This window comes from Heterocephalus glaber, unplaced genomic scaffold, assembly GCF_053883595.1.
Source record: "Heterocephalus glaber isolate CG9 unplaced genomic scaffold, H.glaber_assembly_v1.0 deba00000470, whole genome shotgun sequence".
Taxonomy (NCBI): Eukaryota; Metazoa; Chordata; class Mammalia; order Rodentia; family Bathyergidae; genus Heterocephalus; species Heterocephalus glaber.
Genome location: NW_028258145.1, coordinates 2,509,298 through 2,535,526, shown reverse-complemented (window position 1 = coordinate 2,535,526; position 26,229 = coordinate 2,509,298). Strand labels below are relative to the sequence as shown.

Genomic DNA, 26,229 nt, shown 5'->3' with positions numbered 1-26,229 from the left:
CCCATTCCAGCCACCACCATGGGGACTTGTTTCTTCTTCAGTCCCCATGAAGCTTCCTGTCACCTCCTCCAGCTGTTGCTCAACACCACGTGCCAAAGGTCACATGATCTCTCTCACCCATTTAAAACTACGCACCTGGAAACAAGCGGTGGTGACACTGACACAGTGAGCATATATTTAATGCCACGGAACTGTACACTTACAATGGTGACAATGGCAAGCATATTTTAACCCCAAAAGCAAACAAAAAACTGCATTCCCTGCTCCTGGTCCAAGTTGTCCCCCAGACACTGATTTCGTCATTAGCTTCTCTCCTGCCTCACTCGCAGCGCCTGCTTCAGGAGGGCGGGGCCTTGAGTGTCCGTCCGATTCACGGTCCCACACCTGTCCCTGCCCACACTTCCGCTGTCACCAGGGAAGGCGGTCATGACCACGGAGAGCAATCAGCGCTCTTCTGAAGTGGCCTCTGCTCCCTGACACTATCAGCAGCTCGAACACCAATGGCATTTTGGAAGGGGTGCTGAAAATAGCCCTGAAATACAATTTACACCCCACACATGGGCCCTGTTAACCCTGCCGGACTGTGGGTCCCCAGGGCAGCCTATCAGGGACGCAGCAAAGGAATGTGGTAAGTAAGGTGGCACAGACGGGTATCCAGAGGGCCTCATCCCTCTGGGCCCAGTGTCCTCGTTTGTAAATGGGACAGTCCCTCCCCCGGGGGATCGTGGAGATCGGATGAGCCAGAAGGACCGTGTAAGGCCAGCATGCTGGAGCTCAGGGCCTCAGAGCTTTCCCAGGAAATCCAGCTTGCACCCAGCTCTTGCGTCTTCAGCACTTAAACTCGCGCCAGCGCCCCTTCCACCCAGGTATCCGCAGCTCAGGATGCAGAGGCTGAGAAGCGCGTTCTCCAGACCTGCCTCCAGAGGGCGCCCCCGTCCCAGCGCTGAGCAGTCCTCCACCCTGAGGGTGAGGCTGACATTTCTTTGCAAATAAGGGGACCCTGACTGAGCCAAGACACCCCACAACAGGCAGCCCTGACCTCCTCCTTATGCAGGGGATGCAATCCCCATGAGCTGCAGCCCAGTACCCAGGGCATCTGCCTGCAGTGTGGTCAGAGCTGTCTCTCTTCTCTGTCACCTACAGGCATCTCCAGGCTCGGAGAAAGGAGCAGCATGTGGTGCATGCAGGGTCAGTAGCTCAGGGGTGGTCATGCAGGTACTCAGGCTGGCAACCTTGGGTCCCCCAGGAGCGAGGCAGGGAAACGGGAAAGGCCCCTGCAGAGCCTGTCCGTTCTCACATGTCAGCAACTGGCACCCTGCTGCTGGCCTTCCTTGTGGGGCACCTGGTCCAAGCTCCCCCACAGGCAGCTGCCTTCCTGCCCTGGCCACCCATCTCTGGCAGCAGCTTGCTCTGTGTGCTCTGACCTGGGTTCGGTCATCCCCAATGATCCCCACCCCACTCCTGGTTTCAACCTCCCACTGTGACTAAGGGGGTGTGGCCTGCAATCAGAGCATCCCTGTGGCCTGGTCTCAGAGAGTAGATCGGGATCTGGAACACAGGTCAGAGGCCATCTGCCAACCTGGCCCTTGGGTCATCCTGGCATCCCCCAGGTTAGTGGGCACTGCCTTTCTGGGACCTAGCGTGAAGCTGTCCTCAGCAAATGCTGATCCCCGGGGGCAAGCACCTGAAACTCACAGGTGCTTATTGCCAAACCAGATGCCCAGGCAGCACCTAGCCGCTCCTCTCCCTCAGCACTCCAGGACCCCAGCAGCCTTGATGGCTGTCCGTGTGGTGTAGTAAGTGGAGGTGGGTGGTGATGGCCACCAAATTCAGTAACAGAACCCACGGGTCTCCGTCCACGACCATGGCAGTCTGACTCAGGCTTCATGCTTACACCCTCAGGTCCCAGCTGTTTCAAAACCTGAGGCAGAGGAACCACTGAGCCCAGGAATTTGAGACCACCCTAGGCAACAGGGCAAGACTTCTCAAAGCAAGTGACTTCCCTCTCCAGAGCCGGTAAGCAGACGGGCATGTCTGTCCTGGAGCCCAGGAGTCCTGGGGTCAGCTCAGTGCTTCGACCACCTAGGGTTGTAAGGAGGGCTATGAGCTCTAAGAAAGCAAGTCGAAGATACCAGATCCTCCAGGAGGCCTATGGAATGAGCATGGAGGCCAGGCTTTGCTTGGGCTGCTCTTCCGTGAGGTGGTGGCATCCAGACCACTGGATGGCACCTCTTCATCTCCCAGGCTCCCATGTGAGTGGCCCCACAAGTCGTCCTGCCCACCTGCCCTTGCAAAGGTCTGGCAGTGTCTTTTTACTGGATTTCCGTGGGCATCTGGGCACCTTGAACTGCAATGGGCTCCTCGGACCCTCACCTGACTCCTGGTTTCCGCACTGAAGGCGCCAGGTGGGCACTGCCAACCTGCTCATCCTCTCCCAAGGCCTGGTCCCACCTGGGTCCCCAGGCTCTGGGCTCAGCTGCTTCCTTGAGACAAACCCAGTTTTCCTTTTGCCACCTTGCTTGTGCCAGGCTGCTTGGCCCACATGTCCTAGGCAGTGAGCTGCCTAGCAGTGCCTGTCCATCTCTGGGCATCTCAACCCTCCACAGCACAGCACGGTGTGACGGGCACAGACCTACAGCCTGGTGTTTAAGTGGAAGAAGGGTGGCGCTGCATAGGTTGTGACAGGTGGCACATGCCAGGCAGGCGACCCTGGGCCCAGTCTATGGCGAAGGGCACTGTCAAAAGATGCTGGGGGGAAGTGCACCAGGCTGGTGGTCATGGGTGAGTGGCTAGTAGTGGCCAGGAAGTGGGCTGGGAAGGCCGGAATGACCAGGGGACTGAAGGGTAGTGTGGCCTGGCCCTTTAGTGGGTCTGGGGTGCCAGCAAAACTGAGCGGGCAGCGCAGCATGGTGCCCCGGTAAGCCTCTGGTGGGGCAGGCCCCAGGGCTGGGCCCAGCAGGCAGGAGACAGCCATGTCGGGCACCAAGGGCTTCGGCCTGCACTCTTTGGCATCCATCTCCTTCAGGAAAGGAGACACTGCTCGCAGTTTCTTGCCACCATGGGCAAAGCCCTCCTCATCCATGCTGCGCTTGTTGCCAAGGCCTGGGCTTCTAGGGACAGCAGGCAGGGGCACAGGGCTCTCAGCAGGGACTCTGGCCATGGGGGGCACCCAGCAGGCTTTGGGCTTGGGGTAGAAGCTACTCTTTCTGGAGGTGCCTTTGTGGAATGCAGAAGGGCGGCTGGCGTCCCCGCCCCACACCAGTTGGGCCTTTTTGGCTGAAAGCCCCTCTCCTTTGCCAGGGGATCCCAGCAGCAGCCTGTCTTTTAGGCTGGAGAAGAAGTCCCGGGGGTGCTGGCTGATAGGTTTCAGCACCTCAGTGGGGTAGGTGTGGAAAGAGCCCATGAAGATGGGAGCCGTAGAGCAGGGGACTCCTGGAGTCTCTGCCCCCAGGCTGTTTCCTGGGGCCTGCAACCCCTCCAGTGGGGCCCGCTGGCACCCTGAGTTCTCAGCCAGCCCTCTCGGGCTCCAGGAACTCTCTAGGAGCTTCCTGTCAGGGTCATCTGCCCCATGGTGACAGCCCTCCTCCTGGCACTGCAAGGCCTCTGCCTTGCTGACCTGGGCTAGGAGCTTTTTCTTAGCCAGAGGTGACATGACACCATGAGTCTCTTTGCAGTAGAAGGTGGACAGGAGCCGCTTGTAGGCCTCAGGGCAGACACCAGCACCTATGAAGGGCAAGGAGGACCCAGGAGCTGGGCTTGGCTGCTCCATGCTACGCCTAGGGGGCGCCTCGCTGGGAAGTGGAGCCAGTTCAGTGGCATCCGTTTTGTTCTTTCCTGGTGTCACCTGGAAGGAGAAAAAGCCGGGCCTCAGGACCAGGCCTGGGCCAGGAATCCTCCCTGGGGACCTCCGGGGTATACAGGGTCCTGGTGAGCCCCTGTCCTGTGAGTGGACACAGACTCAGATCAGGACGTGGGACCTGGTTAGCAGGTGTGAGCCAGACTTCAGATTCCACATGTGCCACCATTCACAGGGGACTCATCCCACCTCCTGGCCCCTGCCCTACCCTCAGTTCAGTTTGGGGCCCAAGCTGGGAGCCTCCAGCCACAGTCAGCTGCCAGAGACAGGGGACAGGAGCCATGATATTCGGTGCTCACCTGGTCCACCTGCCTCTCCTCTTTGGTTTTCTTCACCTGCTCAGTGGCCCCGTCATCCCCCCTTGGCTCCTTGGCCATCTTGTACTGCTTCCTGGGCTTGGAGGGGGGCAGTGGCTTGTCATCTTCCCCCTTCAGGTGCCGCACATATGGGAGGACCAGCCTGGGGAAGAGCCAGGCCTGTCCACCAGGAGCTGGGGCTGCCCGAGTCCATCAGCCTGGGCTCCTCTATGACCCCAGCTCCCATCACAGCTGCCACCAGGAACCCCCTTTCCGACAGCACACAGGGCCACCCTACTGCCCCCATCTTGTCATAGCTCTGGGCCCTGGTGAGGATGCAGCACACATGTGTGTGTGCCCACTACATGGCCAGCTGGCACATACATCCTGTCCCCTCCGCTGGGTACACCTACCCCACTCCCAGCTGACCTCTGGGAAGCCCGGTCCCACTCCAGGGGCACAATGGCCACTCCCTCCCTACCTCTCATAGTGGCGGCGTGTGCACGTAGCCGCGCTCGTGCTGCCTGGGCTGCCCCCCAGCTCGTCATAGACATTCTTCCAGAGGCGGCGGCCGGTCACCTGTGAGGGCGTCTTGTGAGGCCAGGGCTACAGGCATCCCTGTGCAGCTCCAGGTCCCCTTGCGGGGCCGGGACCAGAACTGCAGTTTCCTGGCTACTTCTCCAGCAGGGCAGGAGGGTGAAGGAGCTCCAGGCCTCCCACCAGCTCCCCTCGCAGGGCCACCTGACTGTGGCCCAGGCAGCTCTGGAGCACAGGACAGAACAGATGGGGAAGAGGAAATCTGCTTACAGCAACAAAGTGCCAGTGGCCAGGGCTGGGATGGGAGATCCTGGCTCTTCCTTCTCTACCTGCAGGCAGACAGCCCTACAGCTCACCCCTTTTCCCTGCCCCTCCTGGGGTGCAGTGGAATGTGCTGGGAGAGGCGACATGGTACAGACATGGAGGGGTCCCCCAGCTTACCAGCTCATAGGCCCCCAGCTTCTCTACGGCCTTGTAGATCTTCCACAGGTTAACTGGAGGGGACAGGACAATGCAGCTGTCAGTCTCTGCAGCCCCCCACATGCAGACAGGCCCATGCGATGACCGGCAGGCTGTTCCTAAGCACTACTGCCCAGTGGCCACAGGGATGGAATCTAGCTCTGCCCCTGCCAGCCCCAAGCCTGCAGAGAGGCACCCTGTGACCCCCCTCAGGTGGGCGGTATCTAGGGTCACCCAGAGCAAGGAGCCGGCCCCACTGCCCTGCCTGGGTGGGGTCCCCTGCTTGGCCCCCCTCCTCCCCCAGGAACCCTGCCTGCACCCGAGGGACGCACTCTGCTTGAAGCCAAGATGGGGCACCCTTTCGATGGGTGTGTGCCGCTCCTTCATGAACTTGTAGAGGCTGACCAGGAAGGCCTGCTCCTCCTCCCGCTCCCCGCCTGCCTCGGGGGAGTCCTGGAGAAAGAACGCAGGCATGGGGATGGGCCCTGGCTGCCAGTGGCTGAGCATGGGTGTTGACCACTGAGGGTATCGAGAGGGTCCTGGCCCCCACCCAGGCTCCCAGGACACCCAGCCTCCTGCCCTGGGCCACAGGGATGGTTGCTGGTCACATAGGCATGGGTGCCAGCTGCCGGGGCCCAGCACCCAGGACAGGCCAGAGCCCAAGGTAGTAGGCTTAGGGACCACGGGAGCATCCCTGCCCTCTCTGGGTGAGGAGCACGTCTTTATCTTGCTCTTGATTTGTTCTGTCTTCGTCTTGGCCCCTCTACCAGTTCCTGCAAGGCAGGCTCCGTGTCCCTGGGCCCCTGGGGTAAAAGCTGTAGGAAAACAGGTGCTCCTGGCACCATGAGGCCACTCTGCTGGGCTATGTCCACCCAGCCTCGGCCACACTGCCCATGTGGGTAGACAGATATAAACACAGTTTTACATCACAGATCCACGCCTCTGTCGGCTCTGGGATAAGCGCCAGGTCATCTTCATTTAAAAGTTGGTTCTGTACCAAATCTAAGTCTGAAACCTGCTGCCCAGTGCCCAGATCTTACACCTTACAAGTAGGGCCCTATGGGGTCAGGGATAGGAACATGTCTCCCTCTGAGGACTTTCAGGGCTCTGAGTCTCCTGGAGGCTGAGCCCAAGCTAAGGGTCCTGGGGAGTCGCCCGACTCACCTCCAGCTGGATCGGGCTCTGACTCCTGCTCTGCTCACCATCAGGATTAGGGGACACAGGGGCATCTACAGGGTCACCCTCCTCTGACTGCTTCCTTTTTCCTCTGACAGGGGGTGCTGCTGGGAGATAGAAGAAAGGGGAGGAAGGAGAGGAGGGCACTTGTGAGGTGCAGGTAGAAGGAACAGCTGGCAAGGAGCTGTTCTCCCACCCGTTTACAGCTGGCCAGGAAAGGGTGCATCCTCCACCTGCCCTTGGCGCTCCATCTAAATCACACACACACACACACACACACACACACACACACACACACACACACGTCTCCACACTCATGGGGCTGATTTTAGCCGCAGCCCCTCACTCCTTCCTCTCCCCTCCCTGACTCTCCGCTCTGCTGTCCCATCCCAGCCCTCCTATATCTCCAAGGGAACTGCTAAACCTCAGGGCCCCTGGGAAGGGCCACATGCTGGGGGCTCCTGTCTCCCAAGCCTGCCCCTGTCCAGGCAGAAAGCCCCACAGCAGCTCAGCCAAATCAGGGGTACTAGAAGGCTCCCACATCTGTGACCCCCAAACCCCCAGATGCCCACATAGGCTCCTCCAGGAACTATCCGGCAGGGCCTTGGTGCCCATCTCAGGGACATTTGGCCTTTCCCCGAGTGCATGCACAGCTCTAGCTGTTGCTTCTTAGGCCCCATGCTGCCCTCCAAAGCACATTCGGGGAACCTGGTCTGCTCCTTGGGGGAGAGCCCTGGCTAGACCAGCCCTCCCGCTCCTCTCCCACTGACCTCAGCTTCTCAGAGCCATCCCCACTGAAGTCCCTTGTCCACCTCTGATCCCTCAGCGAGGCCTCCAGACCCCATGACAGATGCCAGGGGAGCAGGAAGAGGGGAGCTCATGTTGAGCAGGCACCAGGGAGAGGAGCCAGGGCTCTGCTCCCGAAGGCAGCCATGTGCTGGCCACTGCGGGAACACAGCACCTTCGCCACAGGCACTGGAGCGGCCCTGGGCCATGCTGCAGGCTGGCAGCCCCCTGGGCACCAGGAAGCCACACCTCTTGACAACCTTCCTGCCTTTCTTCTGTCAGTCTGGTCTCAGCAGCCCCACTCCCCTTGCTCCAGCCCAGGAAACCCTACCTGTTGGGAACCTACAAGATGTCGCCTCCATCCCAGTCTTCCTCGGAACCACAAACTCATACCAACCAGCAGCCGGTGGCATTAGAATTGGGGCCACTAAGCAGCCTCCCTTTGAGAGCTGTCCCCAGAGGTGCAGCCACACCTGCAGCTGCTCACACATGTCCCATGCACGTCCTCGGTCACAGTCCCTGGATCCCTTACACTCTTCTCGCACAGTCCCAGGAAGGATTATTTTAATTTTTATTTTGGTTTTTGAGACAAGGTCTTGCTGTGTAGTCCAAGCTGGCCTTGAACTCACTATGTAGCTCAGGCTGGCCTCGAACTCACAGAAATCCTCCTGCTTCAGCCTCCCGAGTGCTAGGATCGCAGATGTGCGCCACCACACCCAGCTAGAAATGGGAAAGACCCTTGAGTTCTTTGCTAACTCTCCATTAGCAGCCTCTCTTCTCTCCCTTCCCCTTTGCCCACCTTACACTGTTCCCCACAGCTCCCTGCGCTTCCTTGCACCCACTGCCACAGATCTAGAGCACTTCTGAGAGGGACCCGGGCTTCTCACTGCAGCCCTCCTGCCAACTCACTGGCCTGTCTGCCCCTTCGGCTTCAGAAAAAAGGTAGCTCATCCAGGCACAGTGTAACCTGTCCCAGCTGCTCAGGAGGCTGAGGCAGGAGGATTGTTTGAGCCTACAAATTTGAGGCCAGCCTGGGCACCATGCTCAAAAACAAAACAAAATAAGGTGATTGGATCATTAAGATCCCCTGGGAGGACATTTTAAAGACTGATGTTGAAGGTCTGCTTGGGGCACTGGAATTTAAAGCACCCTCAGTGGAAACCAGCAGCTGCTGGGCAAGCACCTCTTGACCCTTCCTGCTTCTGGTTCTGGAACTTGAGTACTTTGCCTGGGCCATGCTCAGGGACAATGTCCTGGTGGCTGGCACTCAGGTTACCTGGAAAGGAGGTCACCAACCGGAGCTGGTCAGCCCCAGATGGGAAGGGATAGGAGCTTCTGCCGGAGCTGCACAGAGGAGCACTCTAGTCTCTCGTCCTACTGCATCCCCGGGTGAACTTGGTCTGCTCTGCCCTGGCGGGGACTTTGGGCCCCACATCCACAGCCTGGGCCGTGGGACCCAGGTCAGTCTTGTCCTCACTTCTCCATGGTGCTCTCTGCTGTCCCTGTGGCCCTAATCTCCCTTCCTCAACCCATCTTCCAGATCTAGGTTCCAGATCCGGGCTCCATTATAAATTGAGGTGATCTTTAGTTGTAAAGAGGCTTCTGCTGTAGAAAAGGAGTTTCACACTCTTCCCACTGCCTTAGGCTTGGGACAAATCCCTGGTGCCTCCCCTATCCTTTCCTTCCCTGATCATTTATAGATCTAGGTTCTATATCCTGGTTCCATTACAGATCCAAGCAATCTTTAAAAAGGGTTCTGGTCAGTTGTGGTCGTGCATGCCTGTAACTCTGGCTTGTGGGAGGCTGAGGCAAGAGGATCACTCACTCATAGTGAGTTCAAACCCAGCCTAAACTACATAGCAAGACCTGTGCTCTCCACAAGAACGCCATTCAGATATGACTTTTTCCACCCAGGGACACTAATGATAGAGTTGACTGACGCTGTACTGTTTGCTCATAACACATCTGGAGTCTCCTCTGGTGTGAAGTAGAAGACAGGCGTCTCCTATGGGTTTCCCAGTGGTAGGCGGGGACGCCCTCCCCCATAACCCAAAACACTGCTCTCCCAGTCTCAGCACTTACACAGAACACATCAGGGACTATTTCTGGACGTTCTGACCTGCTCCCTTCACTGTAGCATGCTGGCATCCATGAGCACAGTTTCAATTTTTGGTGGCTTTGTACCACAATTTACTCTCCAGAGTGTAAGCTTCCCAACCTGACTCATTAAAACATCCATCTGAACTAGCCAATAATTCAGTCACATTCTCTTAAAAACAAGTCAGGTTTGATGGGACAGCACATAAATGTAGAAGCTACTCTGAGAGAAACACTTTTGTGACATCACCTCTTTCCCTTTCCCTGCTGACTCCTCCACAGTCCCTGCCGACTCTGGTCCCCTCTGCAGCCTGATGCCCCTTCCTCAGGCCTCGCACCCTTCCTGCCTTGCTGCTCCCTCAGTGGCAGGTGGTAGGTGTTGGTGGCAGGACCTCCCTCCATGAGCCCTGCGCCTTCCTCACATCACTGCTGGCCCGGGCACCAAGGGACCAGCTCCAGGCCCCACGCACTGCCCAAGCCCCTCGGGTTACGGGTCTGCTTTCTGTACAGAGCACAACTCCCAGATGCTCAATGACAGCAGTGTCTCACTCGGGGTCACTCGCTCACTCAAAGCCTGCGTGTTCTCACCCATTCCAACTTCCCTCCCCCATCACGTGTTCCACCAACTCAAATTAGTGCTCTGGCCAGCTGTGAGTCAGGCATCTTCATTTTTTTTTATTTTAATTTTTATGAGCCCATGTTTGCAGTATGTAATGTTCACATTCCTCATGGGGAGTCAGTACATGTGCATAACACATCCTAATTCTTTTTATTTCCCCTTCCCTCTCCTCCCCTCTCCCCTCCCTTCATCTCTCAGTCCCCTTTTCTTTCAAGAAAAATCTATCTCCCTGTTTCCTATCTTATCTTTTATTTTTATCTTTATCTATACTTTGGATTTCTCATATGAGAGAAACCATGCGATATTGAAGCTTGTGCATCTGGTTTATTTCATTTAACATTATGGTCTCAAGGTGCGTCCATTTTCCTACAAATAACTATTTATCCTTCTTCATAGCAGAGTAGTACTCCATCTTGTATGGAGTACATCTTCCCACCCATGCTGTGGGTATTATTTCTCCCTTTTAACAGTTGAGAGGTTCAGAGGGGTTTGATAACTTGCCTCAAGTCACACAGCTTCCCCGTTGTAGCTAGGATTCAGAGCCAGAGAGGTCTGACTGCTCCAAGGCACTGAACCCTGAGGTCTGGAGGGTTTCTTTTTCTTTTTTTTTTTTTTTGGTACCGGGGATCGAACTTGGGTCCTTGAGCTTGTGCAGCAGGAGGTGAAACCACTAAGCTAAATCCCCAGCCCTGGAGTGTTTTTTTTTAAACAGTAAGACCCCCAGCCTGCTGCACAAGTCCAAGGACCTGAGTTCAATCCCCGGTACCAAAACAAAAAACAACAACAAAAAAACAGTAAGACTCCAACTTCCTCATCTATGTTCAGAGGGTACAAAGGCACCCACTTTCCCTGTGTGGGTCACCCAGTCACTCTGCTGACAAGAGCTGGTCAGTCCACACTGGTCAACCAGGCCCCACTGCAGGCTAGAGCTAGGATTTGGACCCTTCCCGCTATGAATTAATTTCCCTGGTCTCAGAGGCCCCCAGGGCCCCCACCATCTTCCAATAAGGGCATTGTTCCCATAATCTTAAGGTAGGAAGGTAAGCACTATTGAGACTTCTTTCAGAGCCTTGCATGTGCTGCCTGAGTGGAGGAGAGGCTCCTGGGGCCAGGGCTCAGACTGGGGGAACAGACTCAGCCAGGCAGGAAGGTGAGCAAGGCCAGCAGGTGGGCGTGGGGAAGCCAGAGGCTGCTGTGAGTTGCCCCTGCCTGGCCAGGGCAGGGGGGCAGGGTGGAAGAGAGGGCGGGCAGGGGTCTAGCATCCCACGGGTGCATCTTTTACCCACTCAGTCATTGCTTCTGTACCTCAGTTTCCCTATCTACAAGATGGGTGTGGTAGACTCAAATGGGCCAGTGTTTTAAACAGAAGAAAGTGAGAAATGAGGCTCCTCCCACAAACCACAGCCAAGTGTCCATACGCCCTCAGTGACATTGGTCACCTGCTTGTCTTGCCCATTCCCCATGGTACTGCGCTGCCCTCTGAGCGCTCCCCGTCAGCCTGGGCTGCCCACGACCAGTTCAAGGCTGCGAGGCACCCCCTGTTCTCCTCTCTCCGTCCCTCAACTGCCCCACTCACCCTTGGTACAGTAGGAAGGAAGTGACACTTCCTTTCATGAAAAGTCACCAACTAGGAACACTGTGACAATTACGTGACAATAGCTGCAACTGCAGCCTCAGTAGCAACCAGCAGACACAGCCCCACCCCTTCACCCACCCAAGGTTGTTGGCTTAAGTTTCCCGGAGCTTGAGCTGGAGCCCAAACAATGACAGAGTTTGAGGCAGCTGGTCGGTCCACTCCGAGGCCCAGAAGCCGGCTGCCTGGCAGAGTCTGAGTGTGGGGCTTGCTCCAGGGGGAGGTTTGAGGCCATGCAACCAGCCAAGGGCCAGCACTGAGGACCCCAGGGGGCAGCACCCACCACAGCCCAGCCCCAGTGCCTCCCTGGGGGAGGGGAGAGGGCCAGGTTCTGGGAGCAGCTGGGGCCAAGATGGTCCAGAAATGCAGCTGGGTGTGGAGACACCAAATAGGAGCCTGCCAGCTCCCGAATCCCACTGCAGCTCCTTGTCCTTCTGTACCTAGCTTGGACATCCTAAAAGATCCTATTCCCCTATTCTGGGACAAAACAGGGTGAACCTCATCACCCCTCCCTGCCCAGCTGGGAGAAGCTGGATGGCAGGAGTAACAAGGCTGGGAGGTGGTAAAGGACTTGGGCAGGATGTGACCCAACAGCAGAGGCACCGCCAGGCCTCCTCTACCTTCCCACTCCCCTCTTGCTCCTGAGGCTGCCCCCTGTGGCTCTCCAAGCTAGATGATGCCCCAGGCTTACCTAGGAGGGAGGTGGGTCATTCCAGGCCAGCCCTAATGGCCACCAACTTGGGAAACAAGAGGCTGCAAGGGATAGAGGGGCCAGGAGTCTTGGAGACCTGTCCCTCACTCCCTGCCAGACCAGAGCTAGTCTATGCATCAGTTTCTCTGACTGTCAATGAAAGACGGAGGGCCTCTTGTAAGACCCTTTCTACATCTGTCACATCAAGTTCTAGGGCTGGAGCAGGTCCAGACTGGACTCTGGAGCTCCTCTCAGGAGGCCAAGCCACCTATAGGCACAGAGCCTCCCCACCCCCACCCCGAAGCAATTCCCAAGGGTGAGGGTAAGCAGGACAAAAAGCACCTGTCATCCTCCCCGGGGCCGCAGGACCCCGCCCCACTGCCCAAGACTGGGCAAATCAGTGGACTGGGGGCCAGACCAGCTCAAGAACTGGGGACCCTGAGGTCTCCCAGAGCTCCCGAGCCCGGCTGGGTCCCAGCACAGGGAGCCCTGGACACTGCGGGGGTTGGAGGCGCGCCCCCGGGTTTCGACCCAGGCCCGGCCGCGCGCAAGGCCGAACTCCTCGCTTTCCCGGCCCCCATAGCCTGCGCTTGTCTCTGCTCCCCATCGAGCCTCGGGAGAGCGGAGACCCCGACCCTTCTCGGCCCAGAGGGAAGGGAAGGGGAAAGACAGGCAGAAGAAAGGAGAGTAGGGGCTTGGGAGGGCGGGCAGGAGACAAGAAGTGGGGGAGGAGTGAAGCAAAAAAGGGAAGAGAGAAGAGAAAGAGAAGGGCAGGGACCAGGAGCCCGCGAGGGTCACGGCCCGGCCGAAAGCGGAACCGTCGATTCTTCACACCGCGCGGCCGCTTTCGGGAAACGGAGGTGGCGTGGAAGCGCCCCGCGCGCGGCGCCCCCTCTCGGTTCTCAGAAGCGCGGGGCTGTCACGGGGGAGGGGGCCGGGCCCGGCCGGAGCCCGCTGTGACAGCCGTCACAACAAATTCGCTGAGCCCAGCTCGAGATTGAAACCGCAGCAGGAAGTGGGATGACAGCGTGCGCGGGGCTCGGACGGCGCAGAGTTTCGAGATAAGCGGCCGGGAAGCCCCTGGCGGCCCCAAACTTTTTGTCTTTCCTTTTTTTCAAGGCGCGCGAGCAGACACTCAGGCCTCAGCCTCCCCGCGCCCAGCGAGGGGATCCGGGTTCGTTCTGGGCGCCCCAGCTTCTCCCGAGCCCACTCCGGCCCCCCACGAGGCCCTCAAAGCCGCACCCACGGCCGCGAGGGATCGCGGCGCCCCAGCCTTCGCTCTCCCCGCGGGGCCGCCGAGCCCTGCCCCGGACCACCCAGCTGCTCACCCATGGCCCTAGAGGTCCCGCGTCGCCCGCCCGAGCACCCTCCACACGCGCGACTCCTGGGCTCTGCGCTCTTGGCGCGACTGGCTCCCAGAGCAGCTCACCGCCCACCTCCCCGCGGCCCCGCCCCGCCAGGGCCCCGCCCCAGCCCGCTCTGGGTTCCCATTGGCTAGTCTGGTTCATTAGAACCGGCAGGGACCAAGCCCGGGGAAGTCTGGGAGTTGTAGTTGCGCGCTCCCCACCACCGGTTTAGACTCAGCACTTGCAACAGGTATCTCACCTAACGCGGCTGAAGCAGGTCACCCAGGAGTCGTTGCTGCCTTCAACCTCAATTTCCCTAGAGGCAAAACTAGAGTCTTGAAAAAAAAAAAAAAGCAGTCCTCTATGCTCTCTGCAGTGCACTGAGGGCTGGGTGGGGTGAACAAAATGCTTGTGACTTTGACTTGAAGTGGCCCTGGGCATTTCCCAGCTCCCACCCAGCCCAACCTAGGAGCCAAGGTGGTTAGGGTCACCCTAACAGGGACAGAACCCGCAAGTCCTGGCCTAAGCTCTGAGGGGTTCAGAAATGCCTGATGTCCCAGGCCTGCCCTTAATGGCCAATGTTCACATATGTCATTGCAGACCAAGTGGCAGCTACAAGCTGAGTAATGCAAGAAGAAGGGCATTACATCCAGCTGAGGGAGAAGAGGGTGAATATGGGCAGGAGAAGGTGCCCAGCCAGCCATGACAGTCACTTGGACCTGAGAAGGTCATAGAGGAGGAAGCCGAGGCTTGGAGATTAAGAGCATTGTGTCTCAGCAAGTAGCTAGCTATGACTTGAACCCTGTTCCTAACGCACAGAAACTGTGCTGATGGATTTTAATATCCATAGGAGCTCTGTGCATTTCACACTATTGTATCCGTATAGGGTAAAACTGAGACCTGGGAGATTAATTAGCTCAAGTAATACAGCTGGTGAGAGGCAGAACTGCAGCTAAACCCAGGCATTGAGGCCCAATAGAGCTCCTGTACCCAGAACCACCCACCCTGTTGGCACCCATCACCAGGCTGCTGTTTGGAGCCCCTGCCTGACATTCGGGCCCTTGCCCTTTAGCCTTGGAATGGCAGCTCCCTCCCAGCTCAGCTGGGGCAGACAGTGCTGTGGCTCATCGGTGAATTTGTCAGAGCCAGGCTCTGTAAGTTTGGTAACAGGCATCTCATTGTCAATGTGTAAAAATGTCCAGTGATTGTAATGGAGCCTCCCACTGCCAGGATTAGAAGCCACTGTCCCTCCAGGACAGAGGAGGCTGTGGCAGGGATACTATGGTGGGAGACCATCAGGAAGCAGAACATTCTAGCCCCACTTTGTCCATTCTGTAAGAACTGATGGGGCCACACACTATGCCCAAAGGTGGTCGTGGAAATCTGGATGCTGCCCTCAGGGTCACAGTCTAGGCCACTGGTGATGAACCTAAGGCATGCATGCCGCAGCTGACACACAGAGACCATCTGTCATCATGTCAACCACATTGCCCCAGAACCATGCCAGCAGCTGAGTATTCAGGTTTGTGATAAATAAGTGGGTTTGGGTTGCAGTTTGGGCACTCAGTCTCTGAAAAGTTCACCATTACTGGTCTAGGCCAAGCCTCCCCACTGGATTGGATGCTCCCGTTGATGTGGAGCTCACTGGCTTTCAAAGCAGCACCTCCTCCCACCTTGGCATGGGGATATCCTGCCATCCCCGCAGTGCTGAGCTCTCACAGACAGGGGCTGTTGTGCGAAGCCTCAGCAAGTCAACACCTGCCCAACCGAGGGGGAACAATACAATCTAAATTTAATTGCCTCCCCAGGCAACTGTTTGCAATAGAAAGTAATTTATGACAGCCAGTAAATCCTTGCCAAAAGCATAAGCATGTCCAGTGCTCAGGAATCTGGCTCACACACCTCCACCCCTCCTGCAATCACAGGATTCCAGCTCAGGATGGCATAGGGACTTACCTGTCCCCAGTGTCACAGTTGGTGTCTCTCCAGAGGAAACACAAACCACGAATAAATAAACCCATTCTCTGGGAAAAATTTCACAAAGGAATCGGTCCTCTTTGGCATTACAACAGTCAAGTTCCCTCTTTTGCCCATGATCAGATTAGAGGAGCTGCTCCCTTTGTAGTGTCAGAAACACAGGTATCCGAGGTGGACTGAAACCCTTAGGTGTGTTTTATGCGTGTCTTTAGGTACAAATGATCCAATTCCAATTGTTCCATTCCAGAACTGGCTTTCTCAACCAATCACAGACCTTAGAGAGCTTTCCGGTTAGAACACAGATCAACCTCTCTCTCTCCTAACCTCCAGGCCATGTGCCTTTGCAGGGATGTACACAGTTCCTTTATTTAATTTTCTCTTAATGCCCCTTAATATTTTTCCCAGTTCCAGGAATCCTGACGAGGACATTCTAGCTCCCAAGTGTTCTCAGAGGCCAAGTTACAGCTGCCTTCTAACACCTCTCACTGGCCCTTCTAGGAAGGGAACCTGACCCCAGGGGTGGTTGTAGGGACCATTCAAGATCATTTGGCTACCAGGCGCAGAGAGGTTAAGTGAGTTGCACAAGGTCACACAGCATTGTTATTGCCATTGCTTCTTGGGGAATTGCTGAGATACTCAGCACACTCAGAAAACAGAACACACAGCCAATTTTCTGCCCTGAGAAGCTTTGTTCCCAGGCTCAGCAGTTGCACAAGGCCCCCCGGGGGCTCGTTTTCAAAGGAAAGAGAATCGGGAAGTATTTTTAATGCTGGCCCTGCCCCACTCGCAGAGCTGGCTGTCCAGGAAAGGGCTGCTTCTCAGCGGCATTCGCAACTCATGGAAAACAACAAATGCCCGAAATAGACGATACCCAAGCCCAGGAATGGAAAAGATTGGCTCATGGTTTGAATGCCTCTTTTAGAAAAAGACAAGAATAGCTTCTGGCCTTTGGGGAAGGGCCGGGGATGGGGAGGGGGGCGAGAGCGGTGCCTGCTGGATTGCCGGGCCCAGCTTCTGCCCCATGGCGCTGATGGCGCTGTGGTCGCTGTCCCCAGGGCAAGTGACAGTCAGCTTCCCGGCTGGGCCCACACCAGCCAGGGCCACACCTGCTACAGGTTCCCCCAACCCCTCACCCTGCCTTTCTGCAAACTCCGGATCAGCTTCCTGGTTGGGTGGGGCTGGGCTGGGCCAACTCCCCAACCCCAGCCCGGCCAAGCCCCAGCAGGGTGGAAACCCAAGCTTCCGCAGCTCTAGAGCCTGAATAGTGAACATCGGATTCTCTTGGGGGTGGCAGGGCAAGGAGAGAAAATCTGGGTTTGCATCATCCCCCTCACCTCACCCCCGCCCCTACCCACCTCTAACCCTACCCTAGCTCATCACCCTCTCGGGCTCCCCACTGTGGCCTTGGGCAAGGCACTGGAGACACCTCTCTGGGCTGCAGGTGCCTCATCTGGAAATTAGAGATAACACTTCATTTATGCACACATTCATTCATCCAATGTGTGTCACAGGGTCCTACTGTGCACCAGCACTGAGTTAGACAGAGACCTAGCCATGGCCACAACAAAGTCCCTAAGCTTGTGGAGCAGAAATGCAGCCCTTGCCAACCCCAGGCTGAGCTGAGGTCCGGTGCTAGAATGGGCAGAAACGTCTTTGGCTAGGATTTACCCATCAGACACCGGGCCAGCATCTTACCTGGCCCATTCTTTTGGGTGTGTGTGCAATGGGGATTGAACCCTGGGCTTTATTGCTGAGCTGCATCTACAGCCCTTTTTAAATTTTTAAATTTTGAGTCAGGATCTCACTGCCTCACTAGATTGCCCAGGCTGCGATCAAACTTACCATCCTCCTGCCTCATCCTCCCAGACTGCTGGGATCACAAGTGTGCACCACCATGCCCAGCCTTGATTCTTTCATTTAATGTCACCCAGCCCTATGAAATGGACACTGTTGTCCTCAGAGCACCTGATGACTTCAAGGAACAGAGAATAAGTTCTGTGCACAAGTTCCTAGACTCAGACACAGACAGAAAGGAGAAAGGACTGTGTGCCAGTAGCTGCAGCCTGATTCTTTGTGTCATACTGTGTCAGAGTGGTAAATCTAGACTGGAGGTTGATACAAAGTGCACTGGGCACAGAATTTGTAATAAAGTGGGGTCCGTGTACCACCGTTGCTTAAGATCTCAGCTGGCCGTCAACCCCACATTCTGTGACTGTCCCTCACATTTGATAGATGGGTAAATAGGTATGTAGTATGTGGGTGACTTCTGCCTGCCAGGCAGACATGGGGTCTAACTGCTGGAGAGCAACCAGGGCCAGAAGAAAACTACATCTCCCAGGATGCTGAGTGGGGCGGGGCCTCCACGTAGCCAGGGTGTCATTTCTTGGCATTAAAAAAAAGTGAGGTTGGGGGAATAAAGAGAGAAAGTATCAAAGCCTCAAGCGTCATGTCTAGGAATAGCCTCAGAGTTGGTCCAAGTCATTATAGACGATGAGTAATCCGGTTAAATCATTTCTCTAAACACCATTCCTTGTAAGAGAATTAAAATATCAGCTTACATCAGAGGGGGGAGGTGGCTCCACTGGCTGACGGCAAGTGGCTGTGCTGGATGCCAGGACTCGTGGCTCGATGCCAAGGCGCTGCCAGCTGGGTCTTGGCTCTGGCTGGGGGCTGGCAACCAGCTAGGGTGGGAGGGACCAGGCCTCAGTTTACCCTGCTGCAAGAGAGCGTGGGTTTCCCTTCTTTCCTCAAAGTCTGTCTCTCGTGGGGGCAGCCTTGCCAGTAGATGAAGAGGGATTAGACTGTAGGAAGCTGGAGGAGCCCCCCCATGCTCTCTGGACATTGTCTGAGCCACCCTCAGCCTGGTGACATGGATGGGGAGGGGAGAGGAAAATCTGATTTCCCTTAGACTTCCAGGAAAGTTGTGGAGGGGGCGTAGCTTCATGTCCATTTTTCCCCTCTGTCTTTAGTTGCCCTGTATTAGGGGAATGTGGGGCAAGGGTGGTGGCCGGTGCCAGTTTTGGCATCCTGAGGATGGGGCTGTAATGAGCTGGGGAGTGGGCGGATCACGAAGGCTCCTTGGGCTCCAACCCCCGCCCTCCGAGTCACCCAACAGAGCTGGCCACAAGCAGGACGTCGTACTGGCTCATCCTCCGTGGCCCTACCCAGACCCTTGGCAGGGAAGGCCTGGAGACTCCCTGGCTTCCCAGATCCCAAGCAGACCCAGCCCAGGGTCCTTGACCTGAGGCTAGCTCTTTTAAAACTCCCTCCTTTACTCAAGAGGCTTCCCTCTGTGCCAGTCACCAGGACAGAAACTGCCCCAGCGTCCCTGCTCACAGGTGCTGTGACCTGGGATGAGTTAGTCACTGCTGCTAACCCCATCTTCCCATGTGTGCAGTGGGGTGAGCAGTACCTAGCTTGCCAGATTACTGTGCAAACAATAGGCCTTCAGCAGGCGGGTGAAAGCAGATGCGAACATCACCTCTGATGGGGTAGATTCTGTGTGTGTCTGCCCATTGTCTGCTGCCCAAGACATGCTGTCACAGACCAGGTGAGATGGTGCTGGAGGTGCAAGGTCAAGGGGCCACATCTGGCTATGGCCTCTTGCAAGCAGCCTCAGGTGGCACATGGCACAGGACAGGAAGTGAATCCATGCCTGAGGCTCTCATCTCTCCCTCTTATGAAGGGATTCAGTCATGGGGCCCCAGCTCGTATAACCCTCGTCACCTCGTCACCTCCGAAGGCCATACTGCTGAACACCAGAGATGGTCACAGAATGGGATTAGATGTCAGCACATGAACCCCTGGGGGACAGAAACTACCCAAACCACAGAGTGAGCTGGTGGAAGAGGTCAGTAAAGGAAGGAGTGACCTCCACAGACCCAGCATCTCTTAAGAGCACGGGTCTCTTCCCCACCCTTGGGAATCTCATCCTGGCCACACACATGTCCCTTTGCTCAGCCTTGTCCTTTGACTGCCCAAAGGGAGGTCTGACTGCAATGTCACCAGGCCCAGCCTTTGTGACTGGCACCTAGGCCCCCAGAGTGCCTCACCTGATCAAGTTTCCCAGATTCAGGAAGTGGCTCCAGTGTCCCCAGGTCACTTGGGTGGGGGTGGGGGTGAGGGTGGTCCAGAGTCCAGCTGGGATGCCCAGAGCCAGGGAAGGACTGTGGAGTTGAGTGACTGTCCCCAGCCAGAGTGGTTCCCATTCATCCCTTGAGCCTGGGTGCCCAGGCTTTGGGGAGCTGCTCCATACTCCCCAGTGCACCCAGGAGACTCTGTGAAAGTGGGGACAAGGATGTCAGCTTGCAGTGGTCTGAGGTCGGTCAGCTCTAAGAACTCAGATCCCATAGAAGTTTCTGACTCCCCCATGGCCCCCACATTCCATCCAGCCCCAAGGCCGGGCCTCTGTGCTTTGTGTCTTGGTGTTACCCACCCAGCTACTGCTACAGGTGGGCCCAGCCCACCTTCCTGACTGCGTGGTGGTTATCTGAAACGGTGCTGGGCAGGGAGAACTCAGTGGACTGGACTGGGTGGTACGGTCTACATGGTGGTCCCCCTTTGCCCACCAAGAGCTCGAATTTTCCCCTCAGCTGATGTGCATCTTTCAGCTGCTGCAACCCAGGGCCATGGGTGCCAAACTGGGCTCACACAGCTGTGCATGTGTGCGTATGTCTCGCATGCAGAGACATCCACAGCTCACACATGAGCTCAATAGCACAGACATGCTCACTGCAGCTCCCTAGGAAGCCCACAAGCCCCTGATGCTTCTGTCCCACACTGGGGCCCACTCTGGTCCACATGGACACCTGGAGTCGTCTGGCCCCTTCCTCTTCCCAGCTGCCCACCGGGGCCTTGGGACCTTCACCCGTGGGCATGGGAAAGGTGATCAGAAGCACCTTCTCTCCCTCCTTGGCTTTGCCCGGCTTGGCTGACCTGTCCTGGTGGCGCCAGCCACCCTCACTGGCAAATCCAGCAATGCTGCCACACGAGGTGGCTGTTCCCCAACGCCTGCGCTATGTTCCTGCACCGAACATTGCACATTGAGATGGTTAATCTTGATTGTCCACTTGATTGAATTCAAAGACTCTGAGAGGTGATTGCATCACAAGGGCTCCTCCTTTGCCCAAATGGTGGAGGCTTAGCACGCCTAGTTAAAGCGAGTAGGTCTTGGGGTGTGATCTTGGGGACTATACCTGGTCCCTGGCCCCTTCCTCTCTGCTTCCTGGCCCCCATGAGTGAAAAGCTTTCCTCCTCTGTATCTTTCCACCGTGATGACTCTATCTTATCACAGATCCCAAAGCAATGGCACCAGCTGATCATGGACTAAAGACTCTGAAACCATGCCCCACAACAAATCTTTCTTCTTTTAAACTGTTCTCTGGAATTTTGTCTCAGTGATGAAAAGCTGGCTCACACATTCATACTGTTTGTCTGTGTCTGCAATGCCCGCCCTGGCTGGCTAGTGTTGGCCCTGGGAACTGCTGCTCTTCTAGGCTCCACCCAAAGCAGGTACTTTGGTGTCCTCATGTTCCCATGTCCCCTCTCTGACATTTGCCACAGTGTGCTCCTGTGTTCAGTCCCATGCCGTGATGTTCCTGGCAGAAACTACTGAGCCCCCCTCCCCAGTCAGGAGCCATGTGGCTGGCAGGACTATAGTGCCCAGTCTGTTGCTCTTCCAGGACGGGCCTTGTCTGAGGTCTCAGTGGGTTCAGATGCATCTCCTGATTAAGTGCAGGATGGTACATGTCTCCATGCGGCCCAGGGCTGGGTGACTCTGCAGGCTGGGTACCCACTCCATCCCTCTGGCTGGCAGCCAGGGTCACAGCCTCTTGGCTGGTATCCCCACTGCTGCTGGACCCTCGGTGGAAGGGGGGAGCAGGATGTGGACCCGGACTCCACTCAGGGCAGCTTGACCTCAGCTCCCTAGGGACCTCAGCATCCCCCCCAGCCCTGACCCACTTGTCGCTACAAGAAGGAGGTTGGGGGTACCCAGTAGCATCTCTCTGGTGAGTCTGAGGCCTACTTGGCTAGGTAGGATCTGCCTGGGCAGAGTAGGGAGTGGATGGCCATGTTCCTCCCTCAGGAGAGCAAGTGCCGCAAACCCATTGACTTCCTGTGCCCAGCATCCTGGCTGATTACATCAGGGTAGCACTCCATAGTGTGGTGACATGGCCTGGACCAGGTAATTCTCCTCCCTTCCTTCCTTTCTTTCTTTTCTCTCTCTTTTTTTTTTTTTGGTTCCAGTGATTGAACTCAGGTCCTTGCACTTTTGCAGCAGGTGGCAAAACCACTGATCTAAATCCCTGGCTTTCTTTCTTTCTTTCTTTGTTTCTTTCTTTCTTTGTTTCTTTCTTTCTTTCTTTCTTTCATTCCTTCTTTCTGTCTCTCTTTCTCTTTCTTCCTTTCTTTCTGCAATGGGGATTGAACCCCTGACCTCATGCATGCTAAGCAAGTGCTCTGCCCTGAGCTGCATCCCCAGTCAAATGAGCTGTTTCTCATAGAACCTTAGAACTGTGCAGAACAGGAGGCAGCACCCCATGAACACAGAGCTCTCGTTGCAGCCCAGGGCAAAGCAGAGGCATGGAGTGGGCCCAGGTGGGGACCCAGGAGAGCCAGCTGTGGATTGCACACACCAGATAGGCCATCAGGTCCTGGAAGGGCCCGGCCCACTGCACTCTCCCTCCTTCTGCATGCATGTGTCATATTTGGGGGCTTTTTTGTCTTAAATAAATAACTGCATGAAACTCTTGTTATTCTGGGTAAGTTTTGAAACAGCTCAGAAATCCCCTCCTCCCCCTGTGAGTCAGTTGGGGGAGCAGTAGCAGAGTTGCAGGCAGCTAAAAGAAAAATTCTGCAAAATAACAGCTGGGCAGCCCCATGTCCCCAGGGATTTGAAATGGGGGCTTGGAAATATTCATGTCCCAGAGGGGTGTGGAGGCCTAAGGGCCCTAGAGATGGGGGCACTCAGACCTGAAAATATCCCTGATGCCCCTCACTGCATGGCTGAAAATGGAAACCACTGGGGATAGCTCAGGCAGCGCGCTGGGGTCCCTCAAGCCTTTGACTTTTCCCATAAGGGTGACTCTGTGTTCCTTAGGAAATAGCAAATTCTTTCCAAGCATTTTTCTTTTTCTATTCTGGTGTCATGAGCTCGTGCTCTGTCCCCTATGACTGTTGGCTCCAGGGCGCCACCACTGCTGAGCTGGTGAGTGGGAGAGCAGCTGGGACCAAGCTGGTGGTAGCCATGGAGACAGGGCAGGAGGGGGCCCAGGCGGGTGAAGGGGTTTTGGTAAGCGCTTTCCTTACCTGACCTGATCTGAGTCAAAAGGAGGTACTGGCTCAAACTGAAAGACTAATTCGGTTAGCCAAGGCCTCCAATATTTCTCTGGGGCTCGAGTGCCTGGCAGGCAGAGAGCTTCAGGACTGCAGAGTCGCTGGCCCCTCAGGCCTCCCTGAAAGTCCCGAGCAACACACGGTTCCTCTTTCCACCCAGGGAAGGTGCAGGGCAGGAAGGGCTTCCCTGGAGGGTACTGGGGTCTCAAGCAGAGGCCAAGAGGCCTCCACCTGTCCTCCAGGCCCAGCCCTGCCCTTGCCTATCTCAGGCTACTCCAAAGGCCTCCTCTGGCTCTGTCCCCTCTACTAGTCCTTGCCCACCAGCTTGCAAAATCCTGCACACCCTAGTAGGGTAAAGAGGTGACACTTCCCTGGAGTTCCACTCTGAACCTGCTGGCACCCCATTACAGAGACCAACTTGATGCCAACAGGAAGAGAAGCACTCAGGTCCAGGCATCATTCCCACCCACCTGGCTCACCCCTCACCCCATCTCATTGCCCAGTCCTCCTGGCTGTGCCCACCCTCTACTCACCATCTGCATGGTCACCCTGAGGCCAAGGAGCAGGGTTGTTCTGAACTGACATTCACAGCAGAGAAACACTGATTTCCCTATGTGAGACATGGTTAAAACAGGGTGAGGGATGAAATTTAAAAATTAATTACAGTAAAAGACACATTGCCATGAATTTCCCCGGAATACTCCCCTCATTTCAAACACACTCTGCAGCAGTTCTCTTTTGTGGGCATCTTTATGAAGTATGATCAAAAATACAGTGAATGTTGGGGCTGAGTGCCATACAGTGGAAAGGCAAGCTTGTGAAAGCATCGTGGTGCATCCTCATCCACCTTAGTCACTACGTCTGGCACTGTGTGGCTTCTGGCTCTTCCCCAAGGTCAACGTGACCATGAAAGGGAAGTGCTTTGAATTGATTCAGGACATCATAGCTTGAGCTGTGAGCTATGACAGCACAACCAAAGACATACAGGAAAGAGAACTCCAGAACCACTTCAGAAGGTGTCAAGGACAATGGGATAGGCATGTTGGACGTGAGAGGGAGGAGTTTGAGGGGAATTGTGTCAATGTGTCTTTCACTGTAACATATTTTAAAAATTTAAACATTCACTGTATCTTTCGATCATACCAAATTATTTTGATCTAATCATCTTCAGGCTGCACTTCGAGGGTGGGGTGGGTCAGGTGAGACCTATGGCTGCCTCACCAGCTGGTCCAGCCTGAAGGGCACCTGTGTGGATTTTGGTCCCTCCAGACCCCGACTCAGCTGCAAGTTGAGCAGTGACCCAGGTTTGCAGACTCCAAAGCTTCTGGGCCTGGGGACCCACTGGACGCCTGCATTCTGACCTCAGGACAGGTGTGGAAGGCAGTGCTGCTGCCTCATCTCCCCCGCCGCCCCAGAACACCTACCTGGGCCCCACTGCTGTCTCAGCGCAAAATCCACCCTGTAAGCAGGGCGGGCCTGAGCTCCCAGCAGGCAGGCAGGCACACAGCTGCTCTTGCATGAAGAGTCCTAGAGGCAGCAAGACAGCTGCACACAGTGTGGCACGCAGGACCTGCCTGGCACATGTCACCCACAAGGACAAGCACGGAGGACAGCCAAGGTCAGGGTCTGCAGGGTCAGCTGGGCACAAGAGGAGAAACACACTTTCTGGTGGCCTCAGCCCCAGGTCCCCAGCCCTGCTCCCGGGCAGCGTTATGGGCTGGGGCAGGCAGGGCTGGGGAGACACTGACCCTGCCTGAGACCCTCTTTAGTTACTATAGTGTGGGGAAGCCCTGGTGTAGGGGGCAACCAAGGTCCTGTGGAAGAGCAGCTCCTAATACTGACACTGAAGTATGTTCAATGACATGATGAATGTGTGGGGGAGTGCTGTTAACCCTGAGGAGTGAAGGACATCTTGGCTCTGGTAGATAGCTGGGAACATCTTTTTTCTTTTTCTTTTCTTTCTTTTCTTTTTTTTTTTGTTTTTTTGTTTTTTTGAGACAGGGTCTCACTATGTAGTCCAGCCTGGCCTTGAACTCACTATGTAGCTCAGGCTGGCCTCAGACTTGTGATCCTCCTGCCTGGGCCTCCTGAGTGCTGAGATTATAGGCGTGCACCACCACGCCCAGCTCATATCTGCCTTCTGAGGCGTTGAAAGAGGGCAGAAGGCAGGACAGACAGCAGGAGGCTCTGCTTTGTTGTGGCACATCTGGGAGCCTCTCTGACCCACTGCCCACACATGGATGTCACTGAAGGGTGCCAAGGGCTGCCCTGGACCTGGTCACATGTGTCAGCACCCCACGATCACTCAGCACGGTGGCAAGGGTGAACACACACTGGCACCTGAACCAGGCTCATTCCACCTGGGAAAGCGTCCTTCCTCTTCCCTTGACAGCTGGTCTCACATTAGCCCTAAAGGGAAGGGGGCAGAGAATCCCAGGCTGTGAGCCTACAGGGCTGCCCCAGCCCAGGAAGTCTTGTGGAGGGAGGTGGGAAGTCTTCAGGCTCCTGCTGGACTCTGGAATTTAGGGACCACTTCCTGCTTCCCATAAACACTCCCACAGGGGTTCCCGGCTTGGGGACTCTGCTGGACTCTGGGGAGGCCTAGGAGCTCCCCGGAGTGGAGGGAAGAGCTTCCTAAGGGACCACGGTCCGGAGGTCATCAGGGAGGTCTGTGAGAAGGCCTCAGCCCTTTGCATGTGCTGTCATCTGCTTTTACAGATGGGATCTAAGGTCCAGAGCAGATAAGAGACCAGCTGAGGGCCACACTCCAGGCTGGTGGCTGCTTAAGATCGCTGGCTTTCCTCTGGCTCTGCAGGCAGCAGAAGGAGCTGACCCAGGAGATGAAGGGGTGGGGAGGAGACCCCACAGACCCTTGTGGCCCACATACCTCAGCCCTGGCCGGATGCTCGGGAGGAAGTATATTTTGCTACCTTTCGTGTGGGGATCTCCAGGCGTGCCATGAATTCAGAGAATCCTGCTGCTAATTTCTGCACGTCTTTTCTTCCTGTGGTCTGGGCTGTTTACCTAGAGCTCCTGTTAATCAGCATGTCAAGTGCGAGGCACTCACCTTCTGGGGAATTCACTTTTCTGGGTATGTGAGGGTTAACTGGAAAACTGTGTTCCTAGACCTTGTTGAAAACTTTTCTACAAATGATGCGCATTTCCCCAACCTCATCTTTTGAAAAGTTCCACCACTTTCTACATATGTGACCTTGGTTAAATTGCCTAACCTCAATAACCTCAATTTCCTTATCTCTTAAATGTGCACAGTGATAAAACTCTCTAGGCTGTGAAAGGAACTAGAAATAGGAGCAGGGCTCAGCACCACAGCATGTGCCTCAGTCCCGGAGCCATTGTCCCCTGCCATCCCTGTCACCCACTGGTCCCCAGAGCTGGGGTAGCACTAAGGGTTTTTGCAGGG

At 56.0% G+C, this 26,229-nt stretch overlaps 2 protein-coding genes across 11 annotated transcripts in view; one reads left to right on the top strand and one right to left on the bottom strand.

The window, feature by feature from the left end:
- Positions 1–161: 161 nt before the first annotated feature.
- On the bottom strand, positions 162–13,592 carry Arid5a (AT-rich interaction domain 5A). Of its 3 annotated transcripts, none has more exons than XM_021258015.2 (7): positions 13,479–13,592; positions 6,313–6,428; positions 5,481–5,601; positions 5,131–5,183; positions 4,634–4,731; positions 4,156–4,315; positions 162–3,844 (listed from the first exon to the last, which is right to left on the bottom strand). In XM_021258015.2, the coding sequence occupies exons 1-7, from the start codon at positions 13,480–13,482 to the stop codon at positions 2,633–2,635; spliced, it is 1,764 nt and encodes a 587-aa protein (XP_021113674.2). In that variant the 5' UTR covers positions 13,483–13,592; the 3' UTR covers positions 162–2,632. The 3 variants fall into 3 exon arrangements, with proteins under 3 accessions (XP_021113674.2, XP_004844421.2, XP_012927657.2); XM_004844364.3 differs by having other exon boundaries at positions 6,313–6,431; positions 13,479–13,583; XM_013072203.3 differs by lacking the exon at positions 5,481–5,601 and having other exon boundaries at positions 13,479–13,579.
- Neurl3 (neuralized E3 ubiquitin protein ligase 3) overlaps positions 203–26,229 on the top strand; it is a 44,504-nt gene continuing 18,477 nt past the window's right edge. Inside the window, exons 1-3 of one of the 8 annotated variants that reach the window (XM_087203081.1) lie at positions 208–628; positions 1,144–1,188; positions 1,903–2,016. The gene's annotated coding sequence lies outside the window, so the exon portion shown is untranslated. Of the gene's footprint in view, positions 2,017–26,229 lie in introns of all 8 variants that reach the window. The other 7 variants (XM_087203077.1, XM_087203072.1, XM_087203091.1 and 4 more) reach the window with 7 other exon arrangements.

Coding starts and splice junctions, on each gene's coding strand:
- Arid5a (XM_004844364.3), bottom strand. Junction 5,602..6,312: donor AGAGCCCGATCCAGCTGGAG/GTGAGTCGGGCG, acceptor TTCTTTCTCCAG/GACTCCCCCGAGGCAGGCGG. Junction 4,316..4,633: donor ACACGCCGCCACTATGAGAG/GTAGGGAGGGAG, acceptor GCTCTTCCCCAG/GCTGGTCCTCCCATATGTGC.